Genomic DNA, 18,388 nt, shown 5'->3' on the forward strand with positions numbered 1-18,388 from the left:
TTTGAATAACAATAGTGTGAATGCTGTAGTGTGCATTCCCACTAATAAAGATTTGGATAACAATAGTGTGAATGCTGTATTACAGCATCTTTAAAGGCTCAACTGGAGACAAGACTTAAAAATTAAAATAGCAATTTAGTCTTTGTGCAGCACATCAGTTTCATACTCTGTATTGAAACTATGTCAAATTACATATACAATAATATATACATTCAAATTTTCTTTTGAGGTGTCTTATTATTATTATTATTTTTATCATTATTATTGTTTATGCTGCGTTTAGGTAACACGGTGGCACCACAGACTGTAAATACTACGGGTGGCACGCACCCCCATTGATATCTGGCCGTTGATTGGTCCATTCTCCTGCCTATCAAAAATGGGCGGGGCTTATTGGGAGTTACTCGGGTGAGAGCCGAGTGGCGACGGAGCTGTCAAACACCAACAATCGCTTGAAATATTATTCCGGGCGGTACAGAAAACATCGTACTTTGCCCCTTTTTTTGTGTTCAAGAACCACGACAGGAAACTTCGAGTTCATTTTGAGAAACTTTAACACCGTTTGGACGAGAAACTTCCCTGTTTTTTTTTTTTTAAATGTCTGTTGCTGGATATTGGCTCTAGTTTTGTTGACAAACTAGCCAGTCAGCTAGTCCCTTGAGCTAGCTACGTGTTTTCAACTTTGCTGCTTCTGGGGATACGCTTGTCGTTTTCTATACATGCCAAAGGGGAAAGGCATGGGACCCAGCTTGGATGGTTATTGCAAACGTCTCTACGTAATAAAAACCGGTGAGTTATCTTTACATTAACAAGGAGCAAAAGCTAACACCGACTGTTGCTTGGCTTGGTTTGTTTACATTTTGTGGGGTGGCGTTCACACTTCACCAACATGTTGAGCCGGCCATTTGTTCTGAATCTAACCCCCTTGTACTTTTACATTTCTGTATGAGCAGCTCTTTTGGCTGCATTGACTCCATCCACATCATATGCAGATTTTGTTCCTTCACTCAGCTTGTCTTAAGTGCTCTTTTTATGACTTTAAAACCTTGAAGAATGACAGGTATGCAGCAGCTCAGATATCATGGTTAGTCTAACACAACAGATCCTGACCAGATAAGAGGCTTCTTTTCACTTTTGTTGAATGTGACCTTGCTCAAATGCTTGACAGAGATTGCTCTTAAAGTGAATGGAGATCTCTCAACCATCTCATCAGGAGAAAGGGGCAGATGATTGTTTTGAAATCTGTATCTTCAATACACGGCAATCAGAACTAATGTTTAAATCAGTAGGATTAAATCAAAGTTGTTCCTCTTGTGTGATGCATTCCTTCTCTCTGTGAAGAGATAATTGTCTCTCACAGACATTCACACACACCCATTTAAAACCTCTTGTCCCTTAGAGACACCCGCCTGAGCCTCGCTGCAACCTATCATTATAACATCACTTAACTTCTGATTTATTGTTGACGTTTTCTATTAGCCTGTAATCGACTGAGGCGCAGCTGGATACGGTTCAGGCCCCCAGACTACTGTTAAAACATGTGGCCTGAGGCTGAGCTGGAGATGTCCCATCTGTTTTGAAGTATACGGCCACATTTTACAGACCCAAAATAAGGCCGGCTTTTTTAAAAATTCCACCCCTTTTCAAGCGTAGTCCCTTTGCTGTGGTGGTTTTAAATGCGTGTCCTTTGGATATGTAGGCAACAGGGAGTAGTTTGGAAACAAATATAGACGTGAACACTGGCAGCTTGCCTATTTTTTCTTTCTATCACTCGCCTCTTAAAGGAACCTAGCAGCTTAGGTTGGCGAGGATTGACCGCGAGAGCATACTTTTGAAGAATTAAAAAAAACCATTTTCTGATATAACAAAGGCTGCCACATTGTCATTTTATTTTATTTCAATCCAGGGACCAGGGATGGAGACGAGGCCATTTCAAATACCAATTTAAAACAATCTGTCACTTTTAAAACGACAAAAAAAGACCCCCCATACATATCATTTGACAGTCTTTTTACTGGCCTCTTCCGGATATTTAAAGGGGAAACAATTATGCCATTTTGTTCAAAGAACAATTCGACCTTATTTGTTTCCTAAGTGTCACATTTCTCATGTTTAAGTGCCAAAAGAAGGCTAGCATGAGTGTAAACGATTTTCTTTTGAGGCACCAGGTCAAATTAGTTTCCTCAATATTTTTGTTATTTCAGAACGGCGTTGTTTATGTTTGACTCGTGCTTTGTCTGTTGACCCACCTTCCTCAGAAATCCAAAATATTTCCACTCTGCCAATTTATTCCCAAGCAGGGTTAATCATCAGGTTTATCTTATCTTGGCTGTTTGCCATTATCCACCTGGTGCTTTGATGGACACACACGTACCACCATGGGAACCTTCAGATGAAGTTGAAGGTTTCCCCTTTAAAATGATGTGAGATAGTTGATCATTGAACGTGTTTACTCCTCCTGGATGAGGTTTATCGTTTGAGTATAGCCAGTGTTCACTCCCCTGTTGGGCTGTTAGTCAATATATTGATTGTTGCTGATGTCTTGTTTTTATTTAGAGCTCTAGAGAACATTCAGAGTTGTTTTTTGTTATTGATCGTGTCTTTAAAGATCATCCTGTCTGGAGATGGACCTTCTTACTCCGCTACAGTGTCCTCTAAAGCACCGCTGATTCTGCGTTTTTGTTAATTTCCATGACAGAGCTTAAGGGAAATAAAGAAAAAATGAACAAAGATTGTTGTTAGTCAGGATTGGCTGCTTTGGACACCGATGTGGGTATGTGGCTAACCTGTTGCTTCAAGCTACTAAAAAACCAACGGGGAATTTATATCTTCATGCAAACCTATTCTTGCCCTTTCTATTACCACAACATAAATAAATATGTGTCTTTGTTCTTGCTCCATCTACTGAAATAAAAACTTAACACACAGTAGGCCTCGCACATGTGGGTTTGCATTTTTCCTGGCATGTGCACTTTTATTTCTGCGGTACCATTTTTAACAAGGCAAAATATTAGGTGTCATCAGAGGGGGGGAGAAAAAAAAGGAAAGCAGAGGATAAAAAGCCTTTTAAGGATGTGGCTGAGACAGAGAGTGATGTCAGAAGTAGACCAGTGGGTCCACACAGCAACTCTGAAGGATTCTCATGTCTGTGATGTAATGCTAACGGACCACGGAGGAATCTATCTGTGTCATCCCAGTGCTGTTTTTAGGATGTGATCTTATGAGACCTCCTCTGCCTTAGATTGACTTTTGTGATTCTGCATAATGTAGGTCAGCTAAATGTTTATCTTTTTCATCTACATCCTTTTTTTTTTACTTTTTACTTTTTTTCCTCCCACTTATAGGACTTTGTTTCACAGAACTATTCCGTTTATTTCTTGTGTACGCACATTGTAAATGTTGGATTACAACACTGACAAATATGACTGCAGTGTAATAAAGCCGAGTTTGGGAAGGAAATCTCAGTAGAGCAAACAATGACCGGCCTTGTGGTAGTAAAAGTGTGCGAAGGCTGTGTGCACTTTTTACATGCATGGAGTCATTTTGGGACACGAGGACTTAAAGGACTAGTCCGACCAGAAAAGAGAAGTTAGTCATTGTTTACCTTCTGTGATTAGATTCAAAAAACAGTTTCACACTTCTACAACTCTAACACAGCATTCAAATAATAAAGTGTCCCCTACATTTCCTAAAGTCAGATCAATAAAGTTCTTGCTTTGCCCGACAAATATTCAGTTAAGGTTGATTGATAGAAAAATCCTCACAACTAAAGGACTGGGCCGAAGAAATATTCTTTAATCGAAATAGTAGCTACTAAATCCTCTGTTAATCTGCTAATTCTTTCAATGTGCTCCCCTAGTTTTGTTGTAAATAAACAGAAGTGTGAATGTGTGATTTACGCATGTGTTTCATTGAGCTCTAACGAGTGTGTTTAAAGCTTTTCCTCTTTTTTGTTGAAGCCGATTTTGAGCACTTGATATCCAGGAGGATTATTGGAATTCATTGAATTAAGTAATTTAGGGACTTTTTCTTCAGTGAGCTGCTGGAAATGTTACAGCGTATGACCTCAACCAGCTTTGAATCACCCAAAAAAACGATTTTAAAAAACCAGGCAGAACTGTGTATCGTGTCATCCACAAACAAATCATGGACGCACTTAAGCACAACTAAAGGTCAATAAAACTTTTCCTATTTGACAGTCTTCAATAAAGAATGTGTCACTCATACTTTAAAGGAGATCTATTATGCTGATCCATATTTAAATACCTACAGTATAATGTTACGATGTTGTCCATACTAAAAGACGGAGACAAGTTCTGCCGCCGTATTAGAGCAAAGCATGGAGCAAAGTTGTAGGACATTCCCATCCCGGCAGCTATTTCAAGAACACGCCCACCCGGAAGCACATTTTCCCTGCGACTGCAAACAGAGCCGGCCAATCAGAGGAAAGTGGGCACGAGGGGAGCGCGACCTTAAAAAGACAGCAGCTCAAATCAGCTGTTTCAGGCAGAGGCTGAAATTAGGGTTTTTATTGAAGTCATTATACAACGAGGTTTTTGAGCTTGTTGCAACGCTACTCAATAGGTTTCCCAGACTGATATAATAAATGTGGAAAGTGAGAATAGATCACCTTTAATTAAGCAGTTGAAGATAAGAAGCTCAACATTAGGATGTAATTTAGAGATGCACCAGTTGTGAAAATCAGGACTGATACGATGTAAGAAAAAAAACAAGTATTTAGATGATTGCCAATAAAAATCTTTTTTTCTTTACTTCTTCGTAATACTTGGCGTCTGCTTTTCAAACGCTCTATGAGATTGTAAGTATTTGATTTGCTGTTAGTAGTCCCTCCTCTTCAGATGTCACTGGATCACGTCTTACAAACAGCATGTCGCCGATCTTTCTCAGAGACGCTGTAAGCCTCGCACACTGCCGACACTTTCTTTCGCGTTTGACCATGAAAACAAATCAGCTTGTTTTCATAAGGTGACTTCTTCTGCCCAAATATTTAAACCTCTTCTCTGAGTCAGCAGTAAGGTATGGCCTACAGGCTTGCCAGCTTTAAATAGATGCGACTCATCGGATAAATATCGGCTTCTTACATCGGTGCATGCCACATTATTTTTCCGATGTATGTTCAATGGAAACATTGGTGCATCTGTTGTGTAATAACGTGTAGAAAAACATACAAAAATAACCAAAGGGACATTTTTCTCTCCCCCAATCTCTATGAAAGAACAGGTGTTTAACTCCATTTTTCTCAAGTAGTGTCAGATAAATATCTTCATAACCAAAAATATAACATCAACCAAAGAGATGTTTTTCCAGAATAAACTATTCTTAGAGGTTAGATATGAAAGCCACATTGTTTGTGAGTGTATGAAAGACCTTTAGTAACAGACCTCCCTTCCTCTTACCCTTTGTACCCTGCTGATTTTGTTTTGGATGGCAGAAAGGACCAGGACCTGAGCTATTCCTTGGCTAATCTCCCATAATTGGACAATCGGCCCCTATTACAGCCATTACATTCGGTCCTGTTGAGCATTAGTAGCTTGTCTGATTCATCCAAAGGCAAAACACAGTCCACATCTCCAGCTGCTATTATTAAACCAGCCAAAACTTTCAGTGAAGAATAGCAAGGCAGCTTTTGTTTCTATCCTGTGGAAGGGAATGTGATGGATGTGTTATGCCCCGACTCTGTTCTTCTCTTTGACATAATTCACATAAAAATTCATTTATTATTGTGTTTGAACAAGAACCAGACTTCCTAATATGAAACCCTTAGAAATCACCTGATGTCTTTGTTTCTCTTTACTCTCTGTAGGGCTCCGAGGTCTCAGCATACAACGTTCAAACATGTGAAAACTCTCTCATCCTGACTGACTTCCTCCTCACAACCAGTAAGATCTGGATGAGTAGGAAACACCTTGGATCCAGCCGGGGTGCATCACCAGGGCCGCCCTAGGCACCGTTTTTAATCTGCAGTATATGTGTGTGACACATTTTCTCCCAGGACACACACTGAGTCAACACCGTGCTGCCGCGGAGCACCCGGCGTCACTAAAACAATCCCGTCCTCTTGTCATGTGGGGACATTGCCGAAACAGGCCCACATTACCCTCACTGGTGTCCCGAGCTTCCACATCGCCATGGACCGGAATAAACGCAACTCCATCGCTGGGTTTCCTACACGAACAGAGCGAAGTAATGAGGACAGAGATGGTGGAGGAGGGGTAGGTGGCGGCGAGATGGGCATGGGTCCACCACCACAGGTGAGTTGTTGGTGCTGCACATAAAATATTAGACAACATTAAATGTTCAGTAAGTGATCAGGCCTCTGATTGGCTGAGCTCATTCATTATGGTCTTTCTATTTCAGTTCTGAGAGAGTCTGTGTGTGTTTGTGCTATCAGGCTTTCTATGTCATAATATGTTCAAGTCTCAGTTAAAGGTGAAGTGACCTATCAACAGCTATCTCTTATTTTTATGCACATTAAGTGAGCTGAAGCAGGGCTCCCACTATATTACTGTCCATATGAATAATGATAAAGTTTTCATCTTCATCTGCTGATACCAGTGTGTTCCTGTCGTCACCAGGTGGGCAGGGTGTGGCCGTCGTCGTACAGAGCCCTCATCAGTGCCTTCTCTTGCCTCACACGCCTCGATGACTTCACCTGCGAGTGGATCGGCTCTGGATTCTTCTCTGATGTCTTCAAGGTCGGTAGAGATCAGCTTTTACAGTCTCTGTGCTTATCCTTCCAGGACATCTTTCCATCTCGTTTTAGTCTTAATACATCATCTTCTGTTCATGCCTCCCTCCTTCCGTTCCATCCATCCTGTGTGGTTCATATTAGGTCAAACAGAGTCTCAGATCACACATGCTCATTAGCAGAAGTTTCTTTTTCCCCTGCTACGTGACAAAAATCATGCTGGGGTCTCTTGTGAAATTGTCTTGTTAAGATATAAAGAGGGAACTTGTAGTGCACGGCCTTTACAAGTAAGTGGTGTGAAACTGAAATGATCCGTTTCATCTAATCTTGTCATGTTGATCTGTTGCTGGGTTAAACACTGATCTATCTTGTTCTCTATTCGCTCGTCTTCTCTGGACATTTTTAGGTCAAATTAGATGCAATCACTTCAGAGACGTCACTTAAACACGATCGTTAACCCTTATACTTCATCCCGTCTTCCTCCTCCAGGCATACATGTCACACATGCACATCCGGCTTTATAATTATCAGTGAATCCTCTCTCTGAGTAACTGTCAGCTGAGACGTTTATTTCCCTTTATCCCTCCTTGTTGACTGTATTAATAAGGCCACCATGACTGTGTGAAATGATGGCATGGCTCAGCTTGGCTTAGATAAACGGTGTGAGAAAACGACTCCTCTAGGAAAGGAGTTGAGTTGTTCTGGTGAGAAGTAAATAATCATGGCCTTGACGGACTGATAGCAACTGATCGGTTTAGTTTGCTGTGACTGTTCTGGATGTGAAAACACACTTTGTCTCGCTTTTGTGCGCTTGTGTGCGAGAGTGATCACACATCTGTTTACATGTTAGACTGACCTTTTGATTTGGTAAATGTTAACACTAGTGTTGTTGTACTCAAGATGAGTCTTGGTCTCGAGACCAGTTTTTAAAGGTCTCGGTCTCGACTTGGAATCTTGTCTCGGTATCAGACTGGACAGACTCCGGATTTAAAATCAAGACCACCACTGATCGGCTCGTTCTCATTTCATTACTGTGATTAGAAGGAAAAACGTCCCTTTCTGAAACAAAAAATAACTTTTGTTCATTTGTAGTTTGGTTGGCCTCCCCAGTGAGGAATGCAACCTTCCTGGTGTTACGGTCTAAATTAGTGACACGCCCCCTAAACACAAGTTGATGATTTTTTAAGTGATATATATGGTGATGGTCTTCTCTCTGTCTCATCCTGCCTTGGCCTTGGTCTTGGTCTTGTCTTGATCTCGGAGCACTCTGGACACTAGTTAACACGCAAAATCAAGTGCAGGAAGGATTGTGATATCTCTTACATCATGATTATATAAAAGATTTTAAACCACATTCAGCCATGTGCAGCTCCACATCACATCAGTTGTTGCATCATGTTCAATTTAAATGTATTTTTCCTATCACTCTGTGTACTATGATGTCACTTCTGTCTCAGCTCACAGCAACTTGCCCTCTACTGCAAATCCATGTAACCAGTGGATTTGTATTGGACTTGAAGTGATTTGATGTTCACTTTCCATCGTGTCCCTCTCGTGCTTTAGCACTGTGTCCGGCTCATTGATTAAACTGGATGTTGTCTGCCAGCTGATCGTGATGTTTGAGGGTTGTGCATCATGTGTTCATGAAAGGCTGGTCTGACAATTATTCAACCATTGCAAACGATGGACGTTTTTATTTCATATTAATAAAAAGCCATATAAAATGTAACCATAAAGGAACCCATTGTGCTCCAGGTATGCAAGCTGTCGAACCCACTTTGTTTGGGCTTGACAGGTTTCATCCAACAGCAACACTACTGCAAAAATGTTTTACATAGGTTCAGTGTAGTATATTGTGATATACGGGGATGCTGTCATGCAGGTGAAACCGAGCAATTTTGAATCAAATTTTGAGAAAACTAACACAGTATAAAGAAGAAGAACATATGCATACAATTTGAGTGAAGAAATGCAATAAAAAAGGTATTTATAATAATAAATGTAATGCAAAAACCCCAGTGGATATTTATTTTTAACAGTTCATATAACAAAATGCTTTGTTTGTGAATTTGGTGCAGTGGAAAAATAATTTGTCTAAATCAGTATAAAGTAAAATCTCTGCATGTAGATTATTTATTAGATTTTTTCCGGTAATCGATACAGTATCACAAAATATTTAAAAACCTTCAGACCTTTATTGTGAGCTGTGTAAACACTTGAGGTTATTCATAATAATTTACATACCTGAAAGTGTGTGAACCACTGAGGTAAAAAATAAACATCCACCAGCAGTTTCAGTGAAGGATATCCACACACTGAAAACATGTGTGTAAGTGAGTTTAACAAGTGCAACTGTTGCCACTTTATCACACTTGAAAACTGCAGCTTAGCTTTATTATGTTTATTAATGCTGATGTGAAGAATAACCACCAGAAGGTGTCAACAAGTTTGTGTAATCTGACCAATTGTAATCTGACTCTCCTTTATTTGTAGATATGAGACGTTTAAATATAACACCATACCATTTTAAACACTGTTGAAAAAACACTTTATTTATTAAATAAACATTGAAGCACAAAAAGTAAAGAAATTTGTGTTTGGTAGATTATTTCTTTGTTGAAACAAAGCTTCTGTGCAATTCATCTTATACTATTGGAAAGCCTGTTTATTTCCCTTTTAAAAGGTGCCACATTTACAAGGAACATGCATTTGGTGGGATGAGCAGCAGAGCTGAGTATGTGGGTTGCACTCATGAAAAACTTGCCAAATCTTCTCTACCAATGCCAAAAAGCTTATTCTTCAGTGATAAAAAGTAGAGTATAAGAAGTGATGAAAAAGGTAAAAACAGTAGAAGCAGCTTCAACACTGCTGCTGTTTTGTCTCTGTAATCTAAATCTTGTCAGTACTGATTTTAACCACCTCCAAATGAAGCTTTAATGAGAGAAGATTCCAACACACATAATTAAGGTAAACGACACCTTTCCATAGACCATGCTTCCTGTGTGCATACCAATAACCACCTCCGCCTCTCTTGGAGTAATGGAAATATCTGTTAATACTTTGTGTGGCTGTGAGAGTGAGGAATGCATAGGTAAACACAGAGAGAAGAGGAAATGGAGCAGAATGATGAAACGCCTGAAGGCAAAGACACTGACAGAGAGGGATAGGAACAAAAAGGTGGTGAAATTAATGGTGATAGAGGTTGAGGCTACGAGGAGGAGGGACCAGACTTGGGGGGGTTTGATGGTATAGAGCTGGGTTGGCAAGACAAGATGAAAAATGGGGGGTAAGAGGAGGTTTTAGAAGTTTATGAATGGACGAGGAGTGTTTGAGAAGACGTTGATTTAGGGGCTGTGTCTGGTAAGAGGGTGGATGAGTAAAGGGTTGTCGGAAAATAAAAACACAGGGGGGTATGGTTTCCAGAAACATGTACTTTTAAAAAATTATTAAAGAGGGAGGCGTTCAAGATCATAAAAAAGTATGGCAGCGTGGAAGGAGAGAAAAAAGAAGAAGCTGGGGTCGCTTTCTGGGGAAGATGAGGATTAGGGATGACGGTTCGTCGGAGGCCACAGCCAGGAGGAGAAAAAGGGGGATCAGGACTCAATGCAGATGGGGGGATGTGAAGAGTGAGGACTAGGGGGGTCGGAGGAGGATAGACGGATGTGGGGGAGGAGGCCCTCAGAGGAGTGGCCATCTGTTGTTTCTGCTGTCCTGCGGTGGAGACTGTCGGCTCTTCTAGCCAGGCCCCTTTCCTTTGAACTTGAACAGAGCCATTTTTGTGTCTGTATGAATGAGATGGAGGGAGAGATTGAGAGAGAGAGAGGAGCATGCACAGAAAACCAGAAAACCCCTGAGTCTAACTCAAGAAGATCCTTCTTCATGTGTTTCTACTGACCATGCTATACATACTGCATATTGATAACTTTGCCATACTGCTAACTCGGCACTAATGACCTAAAAGAAGCTCAAAAACAGCTAGAGCTTCATCTGACTGCATCCAAACTGTGTGGAAGCATTGCCATCATACCCACGCCTCCATCCATATATCACTGCATTGCTTGTCTACATAAAATATTTTTCTTAATCATTTGCGATACATTCAGACTTTTGTGATCCGTCCATTGCGGCTGGTCATATTGCGATACTGATGAAGTAGGGATTCATTGTGAGCAGCCGCCATGTTGGAAATCCTGTCTCAGCCTAACTTTTAGTCAACCTAGCGACAAGCTGAGAGCTGGATTCGGGTTTTTTAACGCTTCGGGCAAACTGTACATCGCACCCAACTGTCAATCAGGTCAGCTACGAGGCTAACTATGGATATCAGGTATGGTTCATTAAATCAAAACGGTTTCCTTACAGTGCCCCAATACTGCTCTGTACAGTGTGCCATAAGGGCAAAAACTAATCAGACCTATTTTGTTTTTTTGTACCAGGCTGTAAACATGTTAATTTCCATTTTAAAAACTGTCTTTTTTCAGTGTGTATGTGACATCCGAGGCTCTTGGAGCAAGCCTCAAGTGGACACTTGACGAACTGCAGAATCTTGCACTTCCGCATTTGCTTCATTTTTCAACACCGGAGTTTGCCGCTTGGCCTTACCTCGCTCTTCATATAGATTTTGTCCATATCTTTAATTTGCAGTTTGTCCATTGCCTTCCCTTGTTAATCCTTCATATATAATCCATATTGACCCATTTTTAAATTAATTATCCTGCTTTAGGAAGAACTGCCCATTCATTGTGTGATCAGTGCACCGTGGCTGTGTTACTGAATGAATGTAAAGGATTAGGGCTGCAACTCATGATTATTTTCAATACAGATTAATCTGCCAATAGCTTTCACCATAATGATCAGGTCTATAAAATGTAAAAAAAAAACAACTAACAGTCAAAAAAAGCCCATCACTGTTTTTCTGAAACCTCTGAGGCGGTGTCTTCAAATTGCTTGTTTTAGGATAGGAGCTTAGGATTTCAACATTTTATGTCGATATTTTTTCGATGTATGTTTTAAATCAATCGTCAGTCATATGTTTAACCAAAAGAGAAAGAGTGAGCACTGTCTAGATTCCACAGATACTTTCCAGTGCCAAATATTTGTGCAATTTCGGAAGTGAGCAGGAGTCCACCTTCACTTCGGTCATTTGATTTGGTTGTTGAATACTAAGGACTCTTTATGTACCATCAAAAAGACAAAGAATAGCAGAAAATCATTTTTTAAATATTACTTTTAAATGAAAACCCATAACCCAACCCATGGATATAAACACTTACCAAGTTATACTACAATATGTTGAGTCATTTATTATAATTTTTGTGTTTCACTACCAAGTATATCACACAAGTTAGCAGCTGTAATTCCAAACTGTGGTTTAAAATAGTCGAGGTGTTGATTTGTGAGAAGTGGGGAAGCATAGGTGTGATCATATAGCTCTAATTTGAAAGTCTGCAGCTCTGTTTTGCATGTTTGTTTGATAGTTCCTGATGATTTCCTGCACTTTATTGCTTGTGTGGAACCTTTGATAAAATTTCAACAGGCTCTTTGTAGCTGAAGGCTGTCTATCTATAAACATGCAAGTATCAATTTAGCCTTCCAGATTAAAAACCTGCATCATAGTTTAATTATATTTCTGTTGTCAGGAAGTGTGAGCAAGTGTTGCTAGGTATTTCTGCAGAAGCTCAGTCATCTGATGTGTTGGCTTCTGTGGTTTGCTGCTTGATACTTCCTATGTGCATGCAGGGCAGTACAGTCAGAAGAGCTCACATTCTTGGTAATTAATGCACTGGGTGGTGGTATTCTGTTCTGTAAATAACTCAGGTCACTGCTGATTTCAAAGGCTGTGAAGCAGGTAAAGGGTTTCTTGTGTTTAAAAGTAATAAGCATTTGCTCCAGTAATGACATGAAAGGTGTTCAGCGCTCCTTCAGAGGCTGTTGAATAACTCAACATTCTCGACATTTTTGTTTGTTAACTGATGTTCTTTTAGGCCTCACCTAGAAACTCATACGAATTAACAGATATGTTTGCTTAAACCAGCCTGACTGATATGGCATATTTGATGCTGATATTGGTTTTGTGAGAGGGGGTAAAACTACTGAGAAACACAGATATGGCCGCCACTTTGTAAACTTTTTACGCATGACTGTGAATAGTAATTCCTTTGAGGTTTGTGCACTGATAAGAATATGTGAAAGAACTCAGAAGTGTGTTTTCATTAGGAAATAACTTGTAGTTTTTTCTTTTCATGATTATTTGTTGTCAAATGTGTGTCATTGTCTGCTCCGCTGTGATACTCTGCCTTAATGTGCTCGCAGACAGTGCTGAAAGTATTGCATTGTGTTCTACAATTTATGTTCTGTAAAAACTGTTTTCATATCAGCGTCTATTGGAAAACATAAGCCCCATTTCAACCAAGAGATCAGGTTCAGTAAGGTTTGGATCTGTATATATGTATTGGTGTTTCCACTGTCAAAAGTTGAGAATGGCATAAAAAGAACCGATCCATACCGTCCTACTTTTTCACTACCTTTCTGTTGGGGTGCCAATCGTATCCATCGGATCCTAAAAGGTGGACACACTACAGTCCCTAAATAATGAAGCACACATGCAAAATGCACCATGTTTAAATATCCTGTAGATTTCGAGTAATTTCAACACTGTTTTAGTTTTTTTGCGAATAATGTCGGTGCATAGCACCAACCAGTGGACAACCTCGGAGATGCAGACCTCTGCTGGACGTCCCCCATTGTTTCCCTTTGTGTACTGTGTTCACACTATTACGTAGCTGACGTGACCATTGCCATCCAGCTTAGACCCCGCCTTCTAAGTTAGGGTCCAGTTGGCTGTGGAAACGCAAACATATCAGGGTTTACCGTACCAAACCTTACCAAATTTTACTGAACCAAACCGGACCACTTGGTGGAAACGGGGCTATATAGACCAATATTAATATGTTATTTGCTGATATTATTGGTAGAACTATTGGTCTAGAAACCAGACAGTGTTTAAACATCTTACAATCCTTTCTTAAAAACAACTCATCAAAGTCCCTCAGGTTCGAAACACCAGTCTGTTTTACTTCTTTTGTTGCAGCAACATGTGCACTGGTTTAAATTTAGCTAAAGGGGGCTCCTTTGTTGTCTTCATGCAGTGACCTGACTAAAGTGTTTGTTTGCCCTCCACCTAAGGCATGCTGGGAAAGGCTCCAGCCACTTATGGATGGACGGATTGATGTTGATGCTGCCTCTGTCTGACAACTAGATGGAAACTAAAATCCCAATAATACAAAATTGATTGTGCAGCTCTGGATTGACAAATGTACTTAGTCATCGCTTGTCAGCTGAGATTGACCTCATTTCAGTTCTCTTTTCTGTGCTGCCTTCCTTTTCTGTTTCCTCTGTTTTTCTTGCTGCATGAGGCAGATTGTTTTTTTTTTTTTTTTTTACAAGTATCCAATAAAGAAGGGCTGTTTTGTTTTGAAGTCGTGTGAGGACACAATGACCCAAGCTTCAGTGAACTGTTTATCCAAAGTTATACACAATCCTAGTTTGTTGCAGCCACTAGAATATATTTATGAGGGCAGACATTGGGTTCTTACCCGTCTTCACTTGTACTTGTACATTTCTAAAATGTGGTATCATTTAACTGTTTTTCCAGGTTCGTCATCGAGCTTCAGATCAGGTCATGGCTCTGAAGATGAACAAACTGAGCAGCAACAGAGCCAACATGTTGAGAGAGGTCCAACTAATGAACCGGCTTTGTCATCCAAACATACTCAGGTTGGTAATGAAACTCTAACTTTTTCAAATTACGCTAAGGGGTAGTGAAATCGGCCTTGGCCTCAAGACCAGTCTGGAGATCACTTTTTAAAGATCTCGTCTTTGAATCCAAAGCATTTTAACTCGGTCTTGTCTCGGTCTCAGACTGGGTGGACTCCGGATTTTAAATCAGGACCAGTCAAGACCACCACTGACAGTTTATTTTCCCACATGTGGTTAGAAGGAAAACACCTTTTTCTAAAACAACAAATAACTTCAATTCATTCTTTTTGATTTGTATCCCTCGGTTAAGGCCACAACCTTCCCGCTGCTGTGGTCGAGAAGAGTGACACACAAGTGCACACAAGATGATGATTTTACATAGATATTTTTGGTCTCGGTCTTGCCCTGCCTCGGTCTAGGTCTTGACTCCTGATCCCTAAATGTCTTGGTCTTGTCTCGGTTTCGGTTAGTGTGGTCTCGACTACAACACTACTAAATGGTTTAAGAAATGTCCAGTCTTAACTTAATGTGGCATTGTAGTTTATTAAACACAGAATGCTCTATAACATGATTATTTTCCACTTTATTCTTCTGTCACATAAACTTCTTAGTAAATCCTGATACGTCTTAGTGTTAGCTATAGATTATCAGTGTTGGTTTCGTTTAAGCACGTTTAATGGTGGAATACAACAGGCCTGTATAACTCAACAGTAACTTCATGGATTAATTGAAAAGATCCAGATTTCAAGTGGTCATAGTACATTTTATTATGTCACTGATTAACTGCTGGTTTTAAATACAGACTAAACTTTTTCCGCCCAAATGGCGTTTTGCATTATGTGAGTCATTTCTTTTAACATCTGCCTCGCATGGTTAATCAACAAATATAATGTTCTAACTGCCTCTTCCTTCTCTTGCTCATGAGTCTGTAGTTATGACCTGTTTCCATTTGGGATTAGTTAGAAACTGTGTCAAACGGAGAGACTATTAACAAAGCGTTTTCTGAACTGCTAGACTCCTCCTGTTAGAGCCGCTGCAGCTGCCCTGAGGCGAAAAAAAGACAAGTGAAGAGGGATGTTCTTGTAAAAGGTGACGAGGCTGTAAACAGTCTTTGAAAAGCGATGTCCGATGATGGTCAAACAACATCAAATTTCCCCGAACCTAAACCCGTGAAAGATCTAATAATGTGTCATCAGTCTGTTTTCAGCGAGCCGGGAGCGTTTGGCTCTTACATGATGTAAACAAAACAGAGCTTGTTGTCATCATCTGCATTAGGTCATTAAGCTTTGACATTGTAAGCTTTAAATACAATTAGGGGGATTTTTCTAAGAGTGTGTTGCAGTACAAACAAGCATGTTGGCAGCAGTGATACAAACAAACATTGGCTGTAAACGTCTGTTTTTGTACTCGATGTTTAACCACCAGTGTTGAGGATTTTACCCAAAAGAAGCATTAATCTGCGTTAGCACGTTCAAAACAATGACACCCCAACTTTATGTGTCTTTACATTTGGTACCAGTTACAAGTTAATCTAATGTGGTGGAGTGCCATAAGGTCTCGTAGACCTTAAAGAATCGAGTTAACACTGGACACACTGCTTGATACATGTTTACAAACAGGGGTGTGCTCAGAGGGGGGGGGGGGCAAGGAGTGGCAGAGGCTTCCTTGAAATTTGATTGGCTTTCCCTGGTGCCATCCTCACAATCCTAAACTTTGACAGCGTATTTGCCTTCTTAGAAGTGGGACTTAAACGTCAAATATGTAAAAACATTTAAGGTAGAAGGTTTAACGGCACCCCAAAACGACCGGTTTGCGCCTCGCCACTCGTTTGGTCAGGAAAACCAACAGGTGTTGCATCGATGGAAGTGGGCATGCGAAATGGTTTCAGATGAAACAGATTCTACCCGACCTAAAAAGCCTCTGCATTTCTCTTCTGCTCCACCAGCAGAAACGTGGTCAAACTAGGAGTAATATTTGAAGATGCAAAAATGGAAAGAGGTTAGAACACAGAAAGGTTTGTAGACCGATGTAGAGGGGGCTAAACACTGAAGCGTCAGTGTACGTGACATGAACCTGTGTGCACAATGACACTAGAAAGTAAGAGGGGGACATCTCTCCCCAATGTTTTGAATTTGGACTGCAGGACCCATTTTAAACGCTACGTTTCAGACTTACATAATGCTATTTTAATCAACTATTAAGGCTAATATGAGCTCTTTTTGCACTTAATTGTGGCACATTCTCTACTACTTTTGTTACTATTTAAAATGTGACATTTGTGTGATCACACAGCAGTTTTTATTTTTACCCTTAATGAATGTTAATGCCTCTACAATGTTCAAATGCACACCCTCACCTACTGTATGCAAAGCACTTTGAATGGCTTAAGTATTTTAGAGCTGCTATAAAAACAAAACCAGTCTTGTGTCATGTTTTATGACAGGAAAAGGGAAAAGCATGTCAACAAAATAAAACTTTATAGCAATGACAATTCTGCTCCATGCAACACCATCTGCACAATATTCCCCAGAAAAGTATTTTTGTTCATTTTGTTGTTGTTATTTTCTTCTTCTTGGCTCCTGGGTTGGAGAGTGGAGTTCTTACGGACATGCACATACATGCATACATTTCTCAGTAACTGTGTGTGTGTGTGTGTGTGTGTGTGTGTGTGTGTGTGTGTGTGTGTGTGTGTGTGTGTGTGTGTGTGTGTGTGTGTGTGTGTGTGTGTGTGTGTGTGTGTGTGTGTGTGTGTGTGTGTGTGTGTGTGTGTGTGTGTGTGTGTGTGAGCGCGCACACACACACACACACACACACACACACATCTTTTACAATGCCATCTTTGTTGAGCACGTCTGGAGGATTGTGTGTGTTAACAAGCAGACACTGAGAGGGTCATTGTTCGCCAAAATCCAACAAGAACCCACAAAGTTTGACCTTTTCATTGCTCTCAGAATTACGAGGCCTTCAGCGCCGCTGGTGAACAAAGTTGGTTCATATGTTGCTCTGCACACACACATTGTTTTGCTTAAGGTGGAGGGGTGCATGGTACTCTCTGGGTTAAGGACATTTTCAGACTTCCTTTGTGTTTGTAAATTCTTGCTGCCAACCTTTCAAAAAAAGCTAAATGCAAAGGGTTATCATCGAGCTAAGATGAGGCCGTTTTCCTATGATGCTGAAGTTTTTTAATATGGCGACACACATGAGTGAATGAGCTTCATCAAAGAATCTGTTTATGTTATCAAGAATGTATTAATTAAAAGGCCAGGTAGAGGAAGAAATGGGTGGAATGCAGGTGAAGCAACTGAGCGCTTATTATCTTCCTGTTAACAGATGCTCTCACAGTTATCACTTGTCTGGTCTTGCCTGCTGGAATTTTAACCTTCCTGCTTTCTCTGTTTACTCACCGCAGAGAAGGTCATGACATGTGTTGTATGAACCTGTAGTGCACATGCTTTACCTGAAGGCTCTATGTGCATTCACCCTTTTCTCTAGCTCCATGTCAACCTCAATACTCTGGTTTAAGGCTTCCCAATCAGTTGTGAAGAAATATTGTTTTTAAATAAAGACTCTGCATGTGTTGTATGAACCTGTAGTGCACATGCTTTACTTCAGAGGAGCTGAAGGCTCTATGTGCAAGGTTTTCACCTTTTCTGCAGTTCTTTATCAGCTCCAATACTTTGATTTAAGGCTTAGGAAATGTTGTTGTTTTAAATTTAAAAGAAAATATATTTTTTTGCAGGTTCAAAGGAGTGTGTGTCCACGAGGGTCAGCTTCACGCTTTGACAGAGGTAAGAAAACACTGACAAACTCTGTGGAAAAAAATCAGAGCTGCTGAAGAAATCCCATTTTTTTCAACATTCTGTTGCAAGAGACTGCCTGAAATGGAAATATTTAAATCAGGAGAGACTTCATTATGGGGGGAAT

At 40.3% G+C, this 18,388-nt stretch overlaps 1 protein-coding gene across 1 annotated transcript in view; it reads left to right on the forward strand.

Moving 5' to 3' along the window:
- The first annotated feature begins 417 nt into the window (after nucleotides 1-417).
- The window catches only part of tesk2 (testis associated actin remodelling kinase 2), a 39,860-nt gene continuing 21,889 nt past the window's right edge, over nucleotides 418-18,388 (forward strand). Inside the window, exons 1-5 of the mRNA XM_061045354.1 lie at nucleotides 418-789; nucleotides 5,825-6,272; nucleotides 6,597-6,716; nucleotides 14,361-14,482; nucleotides 18,204-18,252. Of these exons, the coding sequence (XP_060901337.1) occupies nucleotides 6,150-6,272; nucleotides 6,597-6,716; nucleotides 14,361-14,482; nucleotides 18,204-18,252 (414 nt within the window). The 5' untranslated portion in view covers nucleotides 418-789; nucleotides 5,825-6,149. The remainder of the gene's footprint in view (nucleotides 790-5,824; nucleotides 6,273-6,596; nucleotides 6,717-14,360; nucleotides 14,483-18,203; nucleotides 18,253-18,388) is intronic.

The sequence above is a fragment of the Labrus mixtus genome, chromosome 8 (genome assembly GCF_963584025.1).
Source record: "Labrus mixtus chromosome 8, fLabMix1.1, whole genome shotgun sequence".
NCBI lineage: Eukaryota > Metazoa > Chordata > Actinopteri > Labriformes > Labridae > Labrus > Labrus mixtus.